The sequence below is a fragment of the Macaca nemestrina genome, chromosome 17 (genome assembly GCF_043159975.1).
Source record: "Macaca nemestrina isolate mMacNem1 chromosome 17, mMacNem.hap1, whole genome shotgun sequence".
Taxonomy (NCBI): Eukaryota; Metazoa; Chordata; class Mammalia; order Primates; family Cercopithecidae; genus Macaca; species Macaca nemestrina.
Genome location: NC_092141.1, coordinates 17391569 through 17412125, shown reverse-complemented (window position 1 = coordinate 17412125; position 20557 = coordinate 17391569). Strand labels below are relative to the sequence as shown.

Below are 20557 nucleotides of genomic sequence, written 5' to 3'. Positions count from 1 at the left end.
CAGGGCGAGGGGAAGCGGAAGAGCCTCAGGTAGCTTATCCTGGCTTTGGATATGCCACTGAGACACCACATGTGGGGCCCCAATGGCGTATGCACCTGGTACCTTGGTCCATTAATGATCTTGTCTATCCAAGCTGCATGGGTATGGCAAGCCTGAACATGCAACAGAAGAGAGCAGAAATAGGAGAGGGACTTGGGATGGAGTGAGGACCTCTGGCAGGACTTAGGCTGCCTGCTGGAGGCAGTCCAAACGCAAAACATCACCCTCTCCTAATACCACATGGTACAACACGTACCTCTCTGGGCTGGTCCTAGAACCAACCCTGCTCCAGACACTCCCAGCCTGCTCTGGAGACCCAGAACTCCCATCCATCCCACCTGTTTCCCACACCCTCCCTGGGACCCAGCTCCTCTGGAAAGGGTGAGGGTTTCCTAGGGAAGCCACCTGGGCAGAGGGAGCCTCGGCTGTGTCCCGCCCAGCCAATAGCAGCAACAGGTGTTAGCCAGGAAGTGCAGAAGGTGCCCTTGGCCAGGCTCCCGTCTCCAGGCCCTGGGTCTCCTCGACTGTGCCATAAGGGTTCTTCAGAAGCCCTTGACATTCTTGATCATATGGTTCTGGATTAAGATCGGGGGAGACACAAGTTCTCCTCCAGCTCAGCTCCAGGTGCTCAGAAATGCAAACCTGTCTCTCTCCAGAGGAGGACTCTAGGCGAGAGCACACATCTGCAGAGAGTTCCCCCCGGGGCCCAGCACTGGCTCCCGGATGCCTTGCCACGTGACCCTGGACTTATGGCCGTGCTCACTCACCAGGCTTGGCCAGGCTGCAGCTGAGAGGCTAAAGCAAGGCTGGTGCTCCAAGTCATCTGTGTGTTCAAACCCAAGGGCTTCATATTCCTGATTCCCTCTACTCTGTACTGCTACAGTCAGCCTGGCCCAGCAAGCCTCAGGTTTACTTTCTCCCAGAGTTTCTTAGACTCATGTGCCTCCTTCTCAGCCTTAAGCAAGACAGGGATTCTTGGAGATCCAGTTTGTGAGTTCCTGTCAGGCCCAATGAGCCTGTCACCTGCACGGACCACATACAGCTTTTCACCACGGCCCAGGCCATGCGGGTAGCAAAGAATCCCCTGCTAGATTGGGAGCTCTGGGAAGGCAGATGCTGCCCTGGGCTCAGGAGCACTGTGCTCAGGCCCCTGGACTGTGGGATCTCTCAACCTGAGCCAGTCCGCCACTTTTGGGGGACCTGGGTGAGCGAAAGACTTATCCATTCTCTCCACTCACAGAAACCAATCCATGCAGTGACAGCAGAGTGGCACGGGTGTGAGGTGCTGGGGATGTGACTGAGACACCTCCCACCCCCACCATCACTGAGGGAGAAACACGTGGACACAGCAGTAACCTGGTGCTTTCATAGGTGGTGGAGCCCACACCCTCTCTGGAAGGAGGAGCAGCCACCCCAGACTCAGGGAAGGCGTGCCCAGGTCATGCGCTTCAGGGACTGATCCCCTTCCGGGTGGAGGGGCAGGTGAGTTGGGGGTGTGGTGAGTGCAAAGGTGGGGAGGCCCGAGGAGGGTAAGGTGGCCAGAGCAAAGAGGGGTCCCCAGAGGCTGCAGGTGGAATGGCGGATGTCCTGATTTCTGCTTTGCTCAGCACATGGCAGTGCGGAGAACAGAGACAGAGCCCAAGAATAGAGACACGTGGGGAAGTAGACAACGTCGACATCACCACAGGGGCAGGCGGCCCATTTGGTGTTGGCCCCGCAGCAGGTGGTGGCGCCTTGTTCCACAGCACCAGCATACTCACCCACTGACGATCTCCTTGGTCTCTGCCCGGATGAAATGCTCCTTCTCAGGCGTCAGAATACACAGGGAGAACTTCTGGCCCGTGCGGCCCTCCCCATCCACCACGTCTGTGCACTGGTTCATGTTGATGGTGCCCTGAGGCAGAGTCGTGGGCTGCAAGAAGGCGGCAGAGAGTCACCCAGAGGCCAGCCAACGGGGCCATAGACGCCCCACAGCTCTAGGCCATTCCTGACCCTTACAGCCTGTGGGGCCTCCAGGCATGCTCTCCCTCGCCCCAGCCCCAGATCCTCTTCCTTTGCGCCCATCCCAGGGAGGACGGGGACAGGCCTGGCCTTCTCCAGCGGACACCGAGCTAAATACCCCTCCTACTTGGAAAGCAACATCCCACTTGCACTGGAGGGGATGTGCAGGGGAGGACAGGATGGGGACAGCTGGGGTGACAGGGGCAGCCGAGATCCTGGTCTCGGAAGGGCTGCTGATCCCACAGAGAAGCAAGAAAAAGCTCCAGAGGAGGCAGTTTCAAAATAGCAGGGTTATTTTTAGAGGTAACGAGGGGGCCAGAGAGAAGCCACATCCTTGAGAGCAGGCTGTGGGGTGGATGCACTGTGTGTTCTTTAGAGGTGGCCAAGGAGCACACCCAGCAGCCTGGCCCACGGCACCTTCCCAGGGCCAGTGCAGAGCCCAGCAAAGGCTGCCACGCCAGTTCTGGCATGGCAAACGGTAACTGTTTTTCTTACAGCAAAAGCTGTTAGACACTGAAATTAGGGACAGAAAACCAAAAGCAGGAAAGGAAGCCTTTAAGAAGTCCCTACTGAGGCGAAGGGCTAGGCAAGAGGACCTTTATGGAGATAACTTGTTTAGCCCTGTGCCCTCTGGCCTTTTTCTTACTCTCCCAAGGTAAGGATGCTTTGGGAGAGCAGATAGGTCGCCATGGCTACCACTACACCAGGGGTGCCCCTGTCCTTAACATGCTCCACACTGACTCCACCCCACTAATGGGCAGCTGCTGGCCTTTCCACCGAGCACCCCCAACAGCCCACCATTTCCTTGTTCTCATTCTTGAAGAAGCAGGAGATGCTTCTGATCCATCTGAGGGGTGGCCTGCAGTTGGGCTGCCTTCCACCCAGAGGTCGAGAAGGTTCCTCCCACTATCCAGCCTCAAGCTCCTCGCTGACAGTCAATGGGGGCTTGGTCTGAAGAGCAGGATGCTGGGTCTGGTGCCCATGCTGAGTTCAGACCAACCACTCTCCACACCCCCGACCTTCTTTCTTTCAGATACGAGTTAGATGCAACCTCCTCGTCCCTCCAGCTCAAGCTCCTGTGATCTTCCTGTGACCTACTTGCCACCTCTTTCTACACCCCTTGATGCCTGCCTGCAGGAGTCAGACCCTAGGACTGCTGGCTTTGCAAAGCCCTTGCCTACATGGCTGCTGGCTCTTTTCTCCATGGTTAAATGCCCAGGTCCAAGAAGCCTTTCCTTGTGGGGTCTCTGGACTCAGCCATCCCCTGTGGGTCCAGCTCAGAATGGAGGTGGCACAGCAGGTGGAATGGAGGCTGGGCTCACAGGGAAGCCTCTTTCAGTGGTTTTACCCTTTCAGCACACACCGTTGGTATCCTGCCTCAGCAATGACCCTGGGGGGACACAAGGAGGAGCCACATTCAAGCCCAGCTCAGTGCTCTCCAACAGTGGAGTGGGTGTTAAGTCTTGAGGAGGAGAGGGTAGAGGAGGCAGCCTCAGACCCCATCTTTTTTTTTTTTTTTTTTTTTTTTTTTTTTTTTTTTTTTTTTTTTGAGACGGAGTCTCGCTCTGTCGCCCAGGCTGGAGTGTAGTGGCCGGATCTCAGCTCACTGCAAGCTCCGCCTCCCGGGTTCACGCCATTCTCCTGTCTCAGCCTCCTGAGTAGCTGGGACTACAGGCGCCCGCCACCTCGCCCGGCTAGTTTTTTTGTATTTTTTAGTAGAGACGGGGTTTCACCGTGTTAGCCAGGATGGTCTCGATCTCCTGACCTAGTGATCCACCCGTCTCGGCCTCCCAAAGTGCTGGGATTACAGGCTTGAGCCACCGCGCCCGGCCCTCAGACCCCATCTTTAAGTTAGTCCAGGAGGGCTGGATCCAAGCCCCTGCCACCTTCTGGTTGGGGAGGCCCACACTGAGTGCTATGGCCACAGCCACAGGACAGGTGGGCCTTCCTGCCCAAGGCAGGGATCCTGGCTTTCCCAATCCCCTCTCTCCAGCTCCAGCCCCTTTACTCTATTTGACAGAAGTTCTCATCCTGGGCATCCTGGCATGGTGGAGGTGCCTGTCTGAACCCTCTGGACAAATGAAGGGTTGCTCTGACTTCCCTCTTGAGCCCAACACCCCCATGTAAAAGCATACCCCACCCCCACCTCCTTAGACAAGGCATCTTGTCTCTCTGAGGTGGACTCTCTTGTTTGCTAACTGAGGAAACTCCATGGACCACAGTGAGGACTGGATGACATGAAATGGTAAAGTGGCCAGTGCACTCGTTACCAGAGTGAGCCAGAAGCCATCGTAGAGGAACAACCGTGGAGGCAGAGGGGCTTTCCTAAGGCGGCCCTTCCTCTCTGGTCTTTGACTCCCACCCTGGTCCTTGGGACCGTGGTCTCAAAATGCTGACAGTGCAGGCCCTGAATGAGCTGCCAGTCTACTATGAGGGTGCATGCGTGTGCACACACACACATAGAGATACACGTTAGATGGAACATAATGAAATTCCAAAGTTTTCTTCTCAAGGGATCATCCACTGGCCTCCTGGAGGCACAGGTCCCACTCTGAGGCCACGGTTCCAGGGTTCAGTGTCACCAAATTGCTCACTGTCCCTGAAGCCCACTCCTCCCTCTTACACAGTAACTGTTTGGGCACTTGGCCCCTAGCCCAACGAAACCCCTGCTCTGTCGCTGAACGTGGTTGTGTCTCAGCTTCACCAACTCAGTATGAAGCAATGCCTACCACCTCTCCACCTCTCTGGGCCTCAGTTTCCTCATGTGCAAAGTGAGGGTTCTACCTCCTTCCAAAAAGGATTTCAGAAGCATTAATAAAAGGCAAAAACATACCAAGCTGGGCCAGAACTGAAGGAAATTAGCATATATTAACTACCTGTGTATCAGAATCTCACAGTTACACTCTCTTTTATGCCCTTTAAATATTACTTACTGTGAGGCGGGCATCACTGAACCCTATCACGCACAGAGAAAGGAGAGCAAATGGGGGTAAATAACAGTTATCAAAGAGGGGAAAATTTTAACTCCGGAGTCCAATCTATTTCCCCGGAGGAGGGAAAAAAAACTTCCTGCTCTTAATCAGATGATCTCATTTTTATTTAATCCTGGTATTAATTTTTCGTTTTTTTTTTTTTTTTTTTGGAGAACGTCTTGCTCTGTTGCCCTGGTTGGAGTGCAGTGGTGTGATCTCGGCTCACTGCAACCTCCACCCCCTGGGGTGATTCTCCTGGGGGTGGTTCTCCTGCCTCAGCCTCCCGAGTAGCTGGGACTACAGGTGGCTGCCACCAAGCCCAGCTAATTTTTGTATTTTTAGTATTGTATTTTATAGTAATTTTTGTATTTTTAGTAGAGATGGGGTTTCACCAAGTTGGCCAGGCTGGTCTCGAACTCCTGACATCAACTGATCCGCCTGCTTCAGCCTCCCACAGTGCTGGCATTACAGGCGTGAAGCCACCACCCCTGGCCTAGCTTTTCTTTTTAACAACAGCTTTATTGAGATATAATTTACATACAATTTACCTGACGTGTACAGTTCAATGGCTTTTAGCATCATGTTCACAGAGCTGTACAGCAGTTAAGTGCAGAACATTTCCATCTCCCCTTGAAAAGCCTTGGAGCATTCGTAGTCACTTCCCTTTGACACCTGCCCCCACCTCAACAACTGCTAACCTGCTTCCTGCCTCTGTGGATGTATCTCTTCTGGATACCTTGCATACATGGAAAAATCTGGTTTCCATTTAGCATATTTTCAAGGATTTAGTGTATTTTCAAGGTTCCTCTGCATTGCAGCATGTGTCAGTCTTTCAATCCTTTTTACAGCTGAAAAACGTTCCATTGTGTGGCTATATTGCATTTTGTTTATCCATTCATCTGTTGATGGACGTTTGGACTGTTTCCATTTTTTGGCTACTGTGTATAGTGCTGCTATGCACATTCCTGTACAGTGTTCGTGTGCTCTCATTTCTCTTGGGTGTGTACCCAGGAGCAGAAGTGCTGCGTCAGACTATTTCCCAAAGTGGCTGTACCATTTCACATTCCCACCACCACTGTGTGAAGGTCTGGGACTAACTTTTCAAATTGTATTTATGTACTGCTTCTAACCAGCACTCTTGGAAGACAGGTCCAGGTCCGAGGACCTGCTATGAAAATAGCTCCCTTCGATTGTGGAGAGAAAGGAACGCTTATGCATTGCTGTGGGAGTAAAAATTAGTTCAGCCACTATGGAAGATTGTGTGGCAATTCCTCAAAGACCTAAAAACAGAAATACCATTTGACCCAGCAATCTCATTACTGGGTATATACCCAAAGGAATATAAGTCATTCTATTATAAAGACACATTCCTATGTATGCTCATTGTAGCACTATTCACAATAGCAAAGACATGGAATCATCTTAAATGCCCATCAATGATACAGACCAGGGAAAGAAAATGTGATATATACATACACACCATGGAATACTACGTAGCCATAAAAAAGAAGATAATATCCTTTGCAGGGACATGGATGGAGCTGGAGGCCTCTATCTTTAGCAAACGAACACAGGAACAGAAAACATAGCACATGCTGTCACTTATAAGTGGGAGCTAAATGATGAGAACACATAGACACATGGAGGGAAACAACACACACTGGGGACTTTCAGAGGATTGAGGGTGGGAAGAGGGAGAAGATCAGGAAAAGTAACTAATGGGTATTAGGCTTAATATCTGGGTGACAAAATAATCTGCACAACAAACTTCCATGACACAAGTTTACCTATGTAACAAACCTGCACTTGTACCCCTGAACTTAAAAAAAAAAAGGAAAAAGAAAACAGCTCCCTCCAAGTCTCAGTAGCGCAGCGTTTCCCCTCTCCCTGCTGCCGATGGGGGAAGCAGCAACGACAGCACCAGCACAGGCGCAGTGCGCAATGCTGCTCACGTTTGCGCCCATGCCCTTGAATACCAGGCACTGCTGCAAACTCTTCCCCTGCGTCCTCTCACTGAACATTCCGAACACACTATGAGGCAGGCAATACTGTCACCCCACATTCAACAGACAAGGAAGCACACTGCTAAGAAGCTAAGTGCAGTCATGCACTGCACAACGGTGTTAGTCAACAGGGCCCTCTGTGTTTTGCTAGGTTTGGATACATAAATACTTGCCACTGTGTTATAACTGCCTGCGATATTACAGTACATACGTACAGGTTTATGGCTTCGAAGCAATAGGCTCTACCACAAAGCCTAGTTGTGCAGTAAGCTATACTGTCTAACTTTGTGTTAGCGCACTCTAGAATATTTACACAAGGACCAAACTGCCTAAGGATGCATTTCTCAGGATGTGTGCCTGTCATTAAACAATGCAGGGCTGTAATTTAGATCTAAGGCCACAATGCTACGAAGTAGCCATGCTGGGATTCAAACCCAGGCACTCTGGTTCCAGAGCTGGTCCCCTTGCTGCTCTACACTCAGCAGCATTTCCAGGGCTTACAAGACTGGAGCAGACTCAACCAATGGCTCCTGGGAGCCCCTCAGCCAGCACCTCTCCCCTCCCCTGCCTCTGCCTAGGGGGCAGGACACAACCATCTATGTCTGGGTAGGCCTGAACCTTGTGCTGTGAGAGTAAGGGCAAATATCTAGGCTGTAACCCAAATCCAGCCAGAAGGAATGCCTCAGCTCTAACGCTGTCAGCAAAAGCAGCTCTGATGAGCTCCCTGCCCTAATTCTATAACTCCAGAGGTCAGGAATCCAGGTTTCCTAGGAGGCCGAGCTTCACCTAGTTTTGCTTGATTTATTTTCCGAAAAAGAGATGGCCCTCTGTAGGTCATTGACTCTGCTATGTCACCAAGTTATGGGTTCAGCCCCCACATAGCCCTCCAGCTATCAGGAGCCTCTGGTCCTCTTCTAGGCTCCATCCTACCCCAGCTAAGAGGGCAGAGGTGCTACAGGTTGCAGATTGTTTAGGCAGGAGGACACAGGACAATGGCTTCTCTCCAAAGAGATGAGCACACCGTGCTCCTCCTGCCTGTCCTCTGTCCACAGGCCCACAGGAGACTGGAAGCTCTGTGCACTGCAGCCAGGGCGTCTGTCAGAGGCCAGAGCAACCTTCCTGGGTTAGGATAATACTGCTACAGCAGCCTCTCCAACCGGGGACCCTCCACCACATCCCTGGCCCAAACAGGTGCACTTTTGGGAAAACCGGTCTTTGCTTCTTGTTGACCCCATGAGTGTGGGAAGGCAAGCTTCCAAGTCAGAGGGAAACAAGAGGAAAGTAAGTAGAAATATGGTGAGGGGCCGTTTGGCGTTACCGTCAGGAGGCCCTTCCTTCCAGGCAGCTGCTGTTACAGAACCAGTTACACGTGAGACCTGGGTGGGAGTCTTCCCTTTATCCCTTAATCCCTCATTCAGACTGGAAAACAGAGACTCAAGAAACAAAGGCTCTCCACCAGGGCAAAGAATTACTCCCAAAATCTCAAGGTCAGAAAGGGGATTTCAAGGTGAAACCGGACTCCCCCCACACCTGAGGTCCTGAGACAGCATGTTTCACAAACTCATCCAACCAAGGCCCACAAGGAATACCGTATTCATACCATGATGAGCACACACACACAAGTGCACACACGCACATGACATGGACAACGGTGAGTCAGTATTTCTACCACGTGCACGTATTTATTATTTTTTCATATGCACTGTGACCCATTTAAGGAGTATGAAAAGCTTTGCCTGCAAACTTTGGTGCTGAGTGGTCAACTCGCTCATCTGCACTCTGGCAGGGACAGGTGGCTTAGCACATTCCAGGGAGGACACGGGGAATTGCCTTGCAGCAGAAGTCGGAAGTGCATCCACCATTTCCTGGGTGCTCACTGTGGCCGGGCCCTGAGTAGCTACAGGTACTGATGACAGCTTCAGGAGGCAGGGATATCACTGTTCTGACTTTCAGATGTACAAGCTGGGGCTCCAAGTGGTTACAGGACGTGGCGCTCCATGGTGCCACCCAGAACAAGTCTGGTCCTTGCACCTCTCTCCTTGGCATCTTTCCTCCCTGGACTTTGCAATTGTTTGCACAAGGTCATGCCTAAGTTTATTGGAGAAACTGTAGGCAGGGCCACCCAGCCTGGACCACGTGGAGACTTGCCCAGCCCGGCCCCTGCCTTCAGCCTGGCCCTTCACTGAGCTATGGCCTGATAAGGCAGCGCGCAGGCAGGAACACCAACTCCCTCTTCCCTTGGGCTGGTGGGCTGTGCTGCATACTTGGTCTGGCTGCTCGAGCCAGGTCTAAGGAGAAGTCCCTGGTTTCTTTGGAATCAGGAGGTTGGCTCCATAGTTTTCTCAGGAAGGAACACAGCCCTTGGGGAGCACCAGCTGAGTCCCTAGGCGCCCCCGGAACCCACATCCTGGGAGGCACAACACAGGAGCGGGGCTCATGGGGGCTGCGTGGCTGGTCCAGGTCAAAGGTGGTCTCTCAGCTCTTCTTGCTGCAGCCAAACTGCTTCTAGGAGCCTGATCTAACAAATCACAAGCCCCTCTTTTTTGAGAAGGTACTGGTGACCACCCCAAAGGCCATCGGGTGTAGAAAGGGCACTTAACTCTTGACCCAAAGTCCCTCCGGGGCTGCAGACCTCTCCAGTGCGCAGCACTCTCCACAGAGAGATATCCCCAAAGCCCAAGTCCTCTGAGGAAACTGGACAGAGCCGCAGAAAGGGGGTCATGATCCCACGCAGACTCGGAGTAAGCAAAGCCTCTGCCTGGCCTCTGTGCCACACTCGGAAAAGCGTTACGCCAACCATGCCTAGGGACTGACAAAAGGACGTAGCAGGTACCTGCTGGGCAGAACTCCCTTCCCCCTTCCCAGTCATCACTGCCAGTCCTGGTGTATTCCACAGTCCTCATGGTTCAAAGGGCAGTTCCACAATCATCCTCCACATTGTAGCCTCCTGGGGCTGCATGGAACAGCCCCTAGGCTGGGCTGAGCCCTCATCCCAACATCCCAATGTCCTCAGGTGTCAGGTCTGATTCCCGGTCATATCATCTCCTTGGGAAGGCAGCCATGATTCTGCACCCTTCCCCACCCTTCAGGTGTCTCACATGAAACCTGCATGCTACAACCTGGCGAACCCCAGAGAGGGTCCTGCAGCCTCAGAGGGACTCTGGGCCAAGAGTTGGATGCCCATTCTACACCTGTGGCCTTTGGGGTGGTCACCAGCACCTCCTCAAAAGACAGGCTTGTGATTTGTTAGATCAGGCCCCTAGAAGCAGTTTGGCTACAGCAAGAAGGGCAGGGAGACAACTCCATGACCTGGGCCAGCCACACAGCCCCCGTGAGACTCCCAGGACCCTAGGCAGCTTTGGCCAGCCAGGGCTACCTAGGTTGGACCTACGGCACAGGCAAGGGAGACCAGCTCATGGGGCTTCCATCAGTCCAGGACAGGAGGGAGAGCTGGAGCCACAAACCACTGCTCTCCCAGCTGTTTCCCTCCGTAGAAGTTCTGAGATCTAAGGTAGACTCTGAGCTCTTTGTTTTCAGAGTTCTCTAGCCAAGAAGAGCCTACCCTCGGAGTCAAGTCCTAGCTCCACACTCACTAGGCTCTGTAATTCTGGGCAAGTCACAAACTGTGAGCCTCAGTTTCCCTAACGTAAAATGGTGGTAAATATAGGTCTCATTTTGATTGTAAAATGGTGTAGCTATTGTGGAAAACTTCAGTAGTTCCTCAAAAATTTACAAAGCGTTTCCATATGACCCAACAAGTTGATTACTGGATATACACTCAAAAGAACAGAAGACAGGTACTCGAATGTGTACACAAATCATATTGTAGCAGCATAATTCGCGATAGCCAAAAGGTGGAAACAGCCCAAATGTCCATCAGTGGACGAATGGACAGACAACATGCAATATTCATACAATGGAATATTATTTTATTCAGCCATAAAAAGAATGAAATCCTGACACATGCTCCAACATGAGCAAACCCTGGAAACATCACACTAAGTGAATGAATCCAGTCACAAAAGTACACATACTGTGTGATTCCATCTTGGTGAAATGTTCAGAAAAGGCCAACCCATAGAGAAAAAGCAGAGGAGTGGTTGCCAGGGACTAGGGGAGGGGAATGAGGAGTGGCCTAATGTTTTCGCCTAGAGATTTCCCTTTGGGGTGATAATCTACCCACTTCTGTCACAAGACTACAAACAATACTGCACAGCTGAAGCGGGACTCGGACTCGGGCTCAGGCTCAGGCTCAGGCTGGCATACCCGTGCTGTCCCCCGTTGCTTCTCAGTGCACATCATCACTCTCCTACCAGGCAAAGGTGGTGGTCAGAAGACGATGTATTCAACAACTTTCCCTGAATGCTTGGGAAGGAGGGAGAACAGTGTCAGGCATGTTCCGTCTCCTACCCTGGGGCAAGAGAGGCAGGGCTCAGTGGACTGAGGAGCTCTGGGCATCATGGGCCACCATCTCCTGCAAGGGGAGGGGGCACGTCCTCTACTCAAAGACCACGGCCAGCTACTTGTGCTAAGATGGATGATGAGGGCTCTTGAAAACAATGGACCAAGCCGAGGGGTCAATCCAAAGGCAGTTGAGTACCTCACAGATTCTCCCTGTGCCTCTCTGGCTCTTGCCTTGGAGCCCTGGGGAGCACCAGATGCCGGTTTCCCAGGCCACAATCCAGGGGAGAGCAGGGTCTGCCCCTCTGCTGAGCCCCAGGCCGACAGCACCTGGCCCCTGACGCCACCTGCAAAACATTTCTGACCCCTCTCCCCAGCTGCAGATGCACGCAGGGCAGGCCCTTTCCCACTGCCCACCAATACAGACTGGGGACTGGCAGGAGGGAGGCCTCAGACCTGTGATTCTGGGAGTTCCATGGGAGGCTTGGCCAGATGCAGCCAGCTGGGAACATCTAGTACACAGTGAAGAGGCCCACGGATTCTACCCTCCTAGGCATAGCAGCACTCGGAGCCTCAGAATAGTTCAATAGGAACAGCCCCAGAACCATTCTTCATGAACCCAGATCTGGCCAGGCCATCCCCAGACTTGACTGCTCCAACAGCTCCCAGCCCAAGCTCTGCTCCCTGCACCAATTGCCCCACCTTGCCTACTGGACCTGCTTGCTGACCTGGGAGACCCACGGTTACCCACTGCACAGGACAGCCTCCTTTATCACTGCCCTGCCGGAGAGGCCTGCCTGACACATCTCCCCTCCTGGATCGTTGTTCTGTGCTCCCTGAAGGGAGCCCCTGTGCAGAGGCCATGGCCCATTCACAGGTCTGCCCAACTGCTCTGTACACTAAGCTGTAAGGTGCTTGATAAAACTCCTTGTATTTATTTACTCTATACACCTAGGTCAGCACCTTCCAATATGTGCTTCAGTAAACATTTCTGAACAATGAAACAAGCCAACCCTGCTAGATTTATATTATAGATTTACTTATACATGTAACAGATATGTTTTATTTATAAAACAGAAACCATTGCTGGGTGCGGTGGCTCACACCTGTAATCCCAGCACTTTGGGAGGCTGAGGTGGGCGGATCATGAGGTCAGGAGATCGAGACTATCCTGGTTAACACCGTGAAACCCCGTCTCTACTAAAAAAATACAAAAAAAATTAGCCTGGCTTGGTGGCGGGTGCCTGTAGTCCCAGCTACTCAGGAGGCTGAGGCAGGAGAATGGCGTGAACCCAGGAGGTGGAGCTTGCAGTGAGCCGAGATTGCGCCACTGCACTCCAGCCTGGGCGACAGAGCGAGACTCTATCTCACTAAACTAAACTAAACTAAACTAAACTAAACTAAACTAAACTAAACTAAACTAAACCAAACTACACTACACTACACTACTCAACTAAACTAAACTAAAAATAAAATAAAATAAAATAGAAACCATCAACTTTACCAAAATCCCATATTCATTAAGGGTTAACAGGATGATATGTATGCAAAGACCAGACAGTGACAGGCTCTGCAGGGCATGAGGTGGACAAGCTGTCTGGAAAGAGATGCAGGCCCCTGAGGAATGGCCTTCCCATGAACAACACCTAGGCCACCAAGGCCATGGTGTTGGTCTGAAGCCACCACTCCAGCCTTGGGCCAAGGACTCTGCTGCAATCAGCAGATGGTAAAGTTGTGGAGATGATGCTGCATGACTCCATTTACACGAAACGTCCACGACAGGCCAATCGATAAAGATGGGAAGCAAGAGGGGAGGAGTGGAGGAGGCAGCTAAGGGATGCAGGGTTTCTTTGGGGGTTGATGAAAAATGCTCTGAAATCAGATTGTGTTGGTGGTTGTATAACCATGTGAATATTCTAAAAGACAATGACTTGTACACTTCAAACAAAACAAAACAGAACACTGCACAGATAACAGGGAGAAACCATGGGCTCAGCACCAAGCAGGCCAGGCCTTTCAATAGGCCTTCAAGGCTCCATGAGGAGAGAGAGCTCGCCTCCCTACCAACACAGGCCTGGAAGGTTCTCTACACCCCTTCTCTCCCCTAATGTCTGGACATGGAAACTGAGGCCCAGGTTTCCTAACTCCTAGCCCACCACAACATGCCGCCTCCACCACAGAGGAAGCAGGAACCATGCAGCCAGGGCCAAAACCCCGAGGCCCTACCTTTCTTTCCCTCTACTGGGATGTGACAGTGGGTGTCACCGCAGAGGCAGAGCTACTGCTCCCATCCCAAGTAGGCCCTCTTTTAAGATTCAGCTCTGGCCCTAGAGACAGTGTGGGCTTTCTGAGGCATTCATGGATTAGCAGGAGGGGGCCTCCAAGATGCGCAGCATCTCCTAATGCCAGCAGCAACAGTGCAGTGTGGGCCTCGCCCCAGCCTTGATGCTGCAGTGCATGGGCTGGGCCTTCTGCTAGAAGGGACTTTGTGGGATGCTGAGGAAATGACCTGTTCAGGGCTTTCCCAGGGGCGTAGTTAGAACCACTAAACTACTTTTTTTTTAAGGCAGAAAATAAGAAAACAAGGACCCTTTTCACTTGCTGCCAAGACCAGGAAGTTCCTCCTCACACCTGCTGTGCCAGGCTGGCCTGCTGGCTCCGGCCGCTGCCTGGGCAGCAAGATACCAGGGCCCTCGCCAAGTGGTCAAGGGCCCTCTGCCAAAGGAGCTTCCCTTGGGAGCCCTCACCCAGCGAAGGCCCACCTTCCTCCTAAAACTGGTGTGGGGGTAGATGGGAAGAGGGTGGGAGAGGCTTGGGAACTGGGGAAGAACAGCTTTTCAACTCCCTCACTCACCACAATGGTCAGCTAGCAGGATCCACCAACCAAGGGTGACGCTACACCATATGCAACAATGAACCTGAAATGGAGCAGATACCTCAATGCAAGAACAAAAGCTATAAAAGGCATAGAAGACCAAGGAAAAAAAGCCCAGTAACACTGCATTTAGCAACCATTTCTTGGATATTATGCCAAAAGCATAAGCAACAAAAGAAGAAAAAAAAAAAGATAAACTAGACTTCATCAAAATTAAAAACCTTTGTACATCTAAGGACACTACCAAAAGAGTGAAAAGGCAACCTAGGGAAGGAAAGGGAATACTTGCAAATCATGTATCTGATAAAGTATTAGTATCTAGAATAAAGAGCTCCTAAAACTCAACAACAAAAGACAATTAAAAATAGACAAAGGATGTGAATATACAGTTCTCCAAAGAAGATATACAAATGGCCAAGACACACATAAAAAGGTGCCTGACATCGTTAGTCTTTAGAAAATGAAAGTCAGGCCGAGCGCGGTGGCTCAAGCCTGTAATCCCAGCACTTTGGGAGGCCGAGACGGGCGGATCACGAGGTCAGGAGATCGAGACCATCCTGGCTAACACAATGAAACCCCGTCTCCACTAAAAATACAAAAAAATTAGCCGGGCGTGGTGGCGGCGCCTGTAGTCCCAGCTACTCGGGAGGCTGAGGCAGGAGAATGGCGGGAACCCTGGAGGCGGAGCTTGCAGTGAGCCGAGATCGCGCCACTGCACTCCAGCCTGGGTGACAGAGCGAGACTCCGCCTCAAAAAAAAAAAAAAAAAAAAAGAAAATGAAAGTCACCTAGCACTTCAGAAGGCCAAAGCAGGAGGATTGCTTGGGGCCAGAAGTTCGAGCCCAACCTGGCCAAGATAGTGAGACCTCATCTCTAAAAATAAAAATTAAAAAATAGCCAGGTGTGGTGGTATACTCCTGCAGTCCCAGCTACTCAGGAGCAGGGAGGATCCCTTGAGCCCAGGAGTTCAAGGCTGCAGTGAGCTGTGATGGCACCACTGCACTCCAGCCTGGGCAACAGAGTGAGACCCTGTCTCTTAAGAAAAAAAGAAAACAAAAGAAAATGCAAACCAAATCAGCCACAATAAGATGCTAGTTCACACTCACTAGGGTAGAGATAAGTTAAAAAACAGAAAACTGTCAGAGTTGGTGAGGTCATGGAGTAACTGGAACTGTGGCGCAGCCACTCTGGAAAGCAGTATGGAGCTTCTTCAAAAAATTAAACTGGACTTTATAGATCTGCTGTTTCATCCAGCAATTCCACTTGTAGGTATATACCCAGAGGAACTGAACACAGGGAATCGAACAGATATTTGTACACTCGCGTTTCATAGTAGCATTATTCACAATAGCCAAGAGGTGGAAGCAACTCCAGTGTCCACTAATAGATAGATGAATAAACAAAATGTAGTATGTACATAAACTGCCATTTAAATCAGTCATAAAAAGGAATGAAATTCTGGTATGTGCTATACTACGGATGAATCTCAAAAACATGCTAAGTGCAACAAGCCAGTCACAAAAGGACAGATACTGTATGATTCCACTCATGTGAGGCACCCAAAGTAGTCAAATTCGTACAGAGTAGAATGGTGGTTGCCAGGATGAGAATAGGTACTGGCAAATTTCTTTTAAAAAATTCTGTACCTGGCCGGGCACGGTGGCTCAAGCCTGTAATCCCAGCACTTTGGGAGGCCGAGACGGGCGGATCACGAGGCCAGGAGATCGAGAGACGATCCCGGCTAACACGGTGAAACCCCGTCTCTACTAAAAAATACAAAAAAAAAAAAAAACTAGCCGGGCGAGGTGGCAGGCGCCTGTAGTCCCAGCTACTCGGGAGGCTGAGGCAGGAGAACGGCGTAAACCCGGGAGGCAGGGCTTGCAGTGAGCTGAGATCCGGCCACTGCACTCCAGCCTGGGTGACAGAGCAAGACTCCGTCTCAAAAAAAAAAAAAAAAAAAAAAAAAATTCTGTACCTGACCTATACCCCAGCTACCTTTCTCTGGCACTTCTGTCCCTGTCTTCATAGAAAACAAACTCTTTAGGGCTATACCGCTAGTGATGGACTCAGATGGGGAGAGCAGGCAGGGATACCAATCAGTGGAAGAGACTGCAGGACAGGGCCAGGAGCCGTCTGCAAGGGCAGCCCCAAGTTGCCACCCCCCAGGGCATGAAACAGTTCCAGCCCCAACCCTGGGGAGTCCCCAAGTGGACAGCTCCCAAAGCTCATGGGAGCTAGTGAGACCCCAAGTTCCATCCCAGGTATCTGAGCTGGGAGGGCTGCTGGGAGACAGCCCAGGGCTGAGGACGTCTCACTGGCCTCCTGTGGCCAGGAAGAAAGGACAGCGTGAGTTGGCTGTGTCACCAGCAGAAATGCCTAGCCTCTCCCGAGGCCCGTGTGCCTCTTAGTGGGGAATGCAGTACATGCACAGCCTAAGGGCTGCCTCATCTTCCCTCCCTCCCCCTCAATGCCACCGGCTGCCCTGAAACACCTTTATCCAGTGGCACCAACCCACAGCCCAGTCGCAGCCCTGTCCTCAGGAGGCCGTCCTCCTCCCGCTGAGCTGGGCTCCCCTTAAAGGGGCAGAGGGGAGGAGGCTGGGAATAAGTGGAACTCAGTTCATGGGAGCGATGAACTATGCAGATGAGGGTCCTGAGTGAGCCCTGCAGGAGCAGATGGCAGGAGCCAGGGCTGTTTCACGTACAGAGGACGGGGGCAGCTGGGGAGGGGCTGGGGCTACAGGGCAGGGCCACCGTCCCCTAAATCCTTTAACTCCATGGCATCTACTGGACATCAGGCTTGGGGTCACAGTGATGAGGTAGACATGGTGCCTGCCTCAGACTTCATGATCCCAGGGGAAGAGAGGGCATACATAGCCGCTTTGAGATGAACACCTGTGGGATGCAGAGGCAAGGAGGCCAGGTTCGGAGGATTCAGATGTCTTAAAGGCGGCTCCAGGCACAAGGCTCAAGACTTGACCTGGGAGATCCCGACAGAAAGAGGTAGGCCCAAGGAGCGGGAGGGCAGAGACAGAGTTCAGCTGGAGATAAGAAAGGGCAGTTACCCAGGCCTTTCACACAGGCATGTTCTGTCCCGCCAAGCGTGAGGTACATCACTGCCATCGCCTACACAGGGATACCAGTTGGAAAAGCGCAGCAGCTTGCCCAAGGTGGATCACACTGCCCGCAGAACCCGCACACCTCGTAACTATTAACATTTACCCAGCACCTGCTCTGTGCGGTGCCGATGACCGTCATGTGACAATGAACAGAACTGATGAACCCTGGCCTGGACGACTGCCCTTCCAGAGGAATCAGGCAAGCTAAACAAATACCGGGGTGGGTGTAGCATGCCACAGTGTAGCGAAGGACCTTGGTAAGAAGCCAGTAGATACGGTGGGAAAGGCCTCCTGGGGACAGAGAGTGAGCGCGCAGTGCTGGGGAAGGTGGCCCGCTCGAGGGAGCCTGCGCACAGGTCTGACCAGACATCACACTTAGAAAGGTCACACTTAGAAAAGTAGGAGACTGCCTGCTGTTGGCACCGCTCATGACGGCCGAGTCAGTCCGCAGTTACCACTTGGTCCTGTTGCCTCAGTTTAACAGGCAGAAGAGTCTGAATAAGTCCTACAACAACGGAACGTGTGGTCCCAAGAGGGACGCTAGTTTCAGCCTCCACAGCTGTTTCCCAGCACGGTCTCTCAGGGACCACCCATTGCCAGGTCTCCCTCCTCAGCAGAAGCTGAAAACAGAGACCCCCTGGACACACAGGCCAGTAGGCAGGTGCCCAGGCTGCAGGGGAGATGGGAGAAAGCCCCTGGTGAGGCTCCCATCATGACCTGAGCCCCACTTTCCAGCTTTCCTCTCATGACCTGGGGCCCCAGTCCTGCCTCAGGACACCTGCTGGGATCTTCATGGCCGGGCTGCTGGTCTTCCCTGTCCTTCAAGGGCAAGGCCACTGGCACCCCCTTTCCAGGTTCTTCCTAGCAGCTTGACCTAGAGTGGCAGTGGCTTCCTCTCTCTTTGAGTCTCTATGGTACTTTTTTTTTTTTTTTGGTACTACTCTGTGTGGAACAGGGCTCCCCCACAGACACTGTGCCTAGAGGGGTTTTTTTTTTTAACTTTTTAAATAACGTTTTAATTTCATAACAGATTTAGATTTACAGAAGAGTTGACAGAGCGTGTGAAGAGTTCTCCTACACCTCTCACCCAGTTTACCCTGTTATTAATACCTTACACATCAGTGCAGTGCATTTGCTACAATGAATAAACCAATACTGACCTGTTATTAACTAAAGCTCACACCTCATTCAGCACAACTTGATTCAGGTGGCCTCAGCTTGCATCTACTGTCCCCTCCTCCTGCTCCAGGATCCCACCCAAGACCCCACATCACATTAAGTGTCCTGTCCCCTGAGGCTCCTTTTGGCTGCAACAGTTTATCAGACCTTCTGTGAAACCTGACCTGACCAGTTTCTCAGACCTGACAAGGTGTGCTGTAGACTGCACCTCAATTTGGGTTTGTCTGATGTTGTTCTCATGACTAGACTGTGCTTATGTGTTCAAGGGAAGACAACCATAGAGGTGATGTCTCCTTCTCCTCCCACCCTTTCAAGGCTTCACGACTGATCACTGTTGATGATGACCTCGAGTGGCTGGTGTCGTGCCTGTCAGTTTCTCTGCTGCAGAGCTGCTCCCTACCCGTGTTCTCCGGAAAGAAGTCACCACTCAACACGGAATGGGGAGCTATGGCCGTCTCCTTAAGTAGCTGCATAAATTACCTGAAATTCTGCACAGGACATTTTGTTTCTTCTCTCTCATTTATTTCTTTCTTTACTAAATCATTTCCTTATGCCAATATGGACTTGTGGATTTTATACTTTGGATTATAATTTGTCTTAGTCTGTTTTGTTCTGCTATAAGGGAATACTTGAAGCTGGGTCATCTATAAAGAAAAAGACGGTTATTTGGCTCACAATTCTGGATAGCTGGAAAGTTCAAGGGTGGACATCTCATCTGGGGAGGGCCTTGTGCTGCTTTACTCAGGGTGGAAGGCAAATGGGCGCTGGTGTGTGCAGCGATCACATGGTAAGAGAGGAGGGGGGGAGTGAGAAGGAAGTTGCCTGGCACTCTTTAACAACCAGGTCTCCAGGAAACTAACAGAGCAAGAACCCACTTGCCGCCCCCATCTAGGGCAGGGCATTGATCCACTCATGAGAGATCTGCCCTCATGACCCAAACACCTCCCAATTAGGCCCCACTTCCAACACTGGGGAACAAATTTCAACATGAGGTTTGGAGGGGACAAACATCCATACTACACCATAATCCAACACTGCAGTATTTATTTTGTTGCTCAAAGTATTCCAGCTTTGGCCCCTGGGAGCTTTTCAGCCGGCTCCCATGTCCCCCTGACACACTCACATTCACACGTGCACCTGTGCAGCCTCAAAGCACTTCCTGGCACTGCAAGGTGCTTCATGTACCTTTGGGGTATATTTCCCGCCCCAGCCCTAGTATCGATCACTTCCTTCAGAAGCCCTGCTTCACTTTTATTGGAAAGTGCCATTAAAAATCAAGATCTGGGTGGCAGGTGTGCTCATTGCTCTGCGGGTCTCACAGATTCTAGGCCCTCTCGCTAAAGGAACAAGGAAACAGAGGTGTATATAACCTGGGCATACCACATATCTATAAACACTTCTCTCTGTATCCTTATGTATCTTTATTAAAGTCTCTATCAACTAAATACACTAATACCTCCGTGGATCACTCTAGCCTCCTTCCCTTGTCTGCCTGTTCCTTGTCACTGTGTGCAATAGTGGCTCCTGCCACCTTGCACACAGAGCCTATGCATGGCTCCTCTGGCCTCTAGGCTTGCAGACTCTATTCCACTGCAAAAGTGCACATTCCTTTTTACACCACTGTCTGGAAGTCCCTCTGGTGAATTCTCAGAGAAGAACCTGCAACAGTGCCCTATATACCCACGAGCTCAGCAGTGGGCAGAACAGATATCGATTGAATATTTTATACCTTTGGCATGAGTTTTTGAGACCTTTCCAAGGCATGTCTGGATAAGAAGGGAGGGGAACAAAGTGGCAAGGGTAAGGAGACAACACAGAAGGAAAGGGAGAGAAGGGGGCTCCTTAGCCTGTCTGATGGCTTTCAGAAATCTGCGCACCAGGGCCAGCGGGAGAAGTTGCGCTGGAGAAGAGGCAGCGCTGGCACACAGGCAGGTGGAGTGCTGCCGCTGGTGGCCTCGGATGGAGCTTCC

At 51.5% G+C, this 20557-nt stretch overlaps 1 protein-coding gene across 6 annotated transcripts in view; it reads right to left on the bottom strand.

Annotated features, from left to right (window-relative positions):
* The window catches only part of MPRI (myosin phosphatase Rho interacting protein), a 152116-nt gene that overhangs the window by 64395 nt on the left and 67164 nt on the right, over positions 1-20557 (bottom strand). For all 6 annotated transcript variants that reach the window (XM_071082408.1, XM_011757227.3, XM_011757226.3 and 3 more), the window contains exon 4: positions 1800-1951. In XM_071082408.1, coding sequence (XP_070938509.1) covers positions 1800-1951 — 152 coding nt within the window. The remainder of the gene's footprint in view (positions 1-1799; positions 1952-20557) is intronic.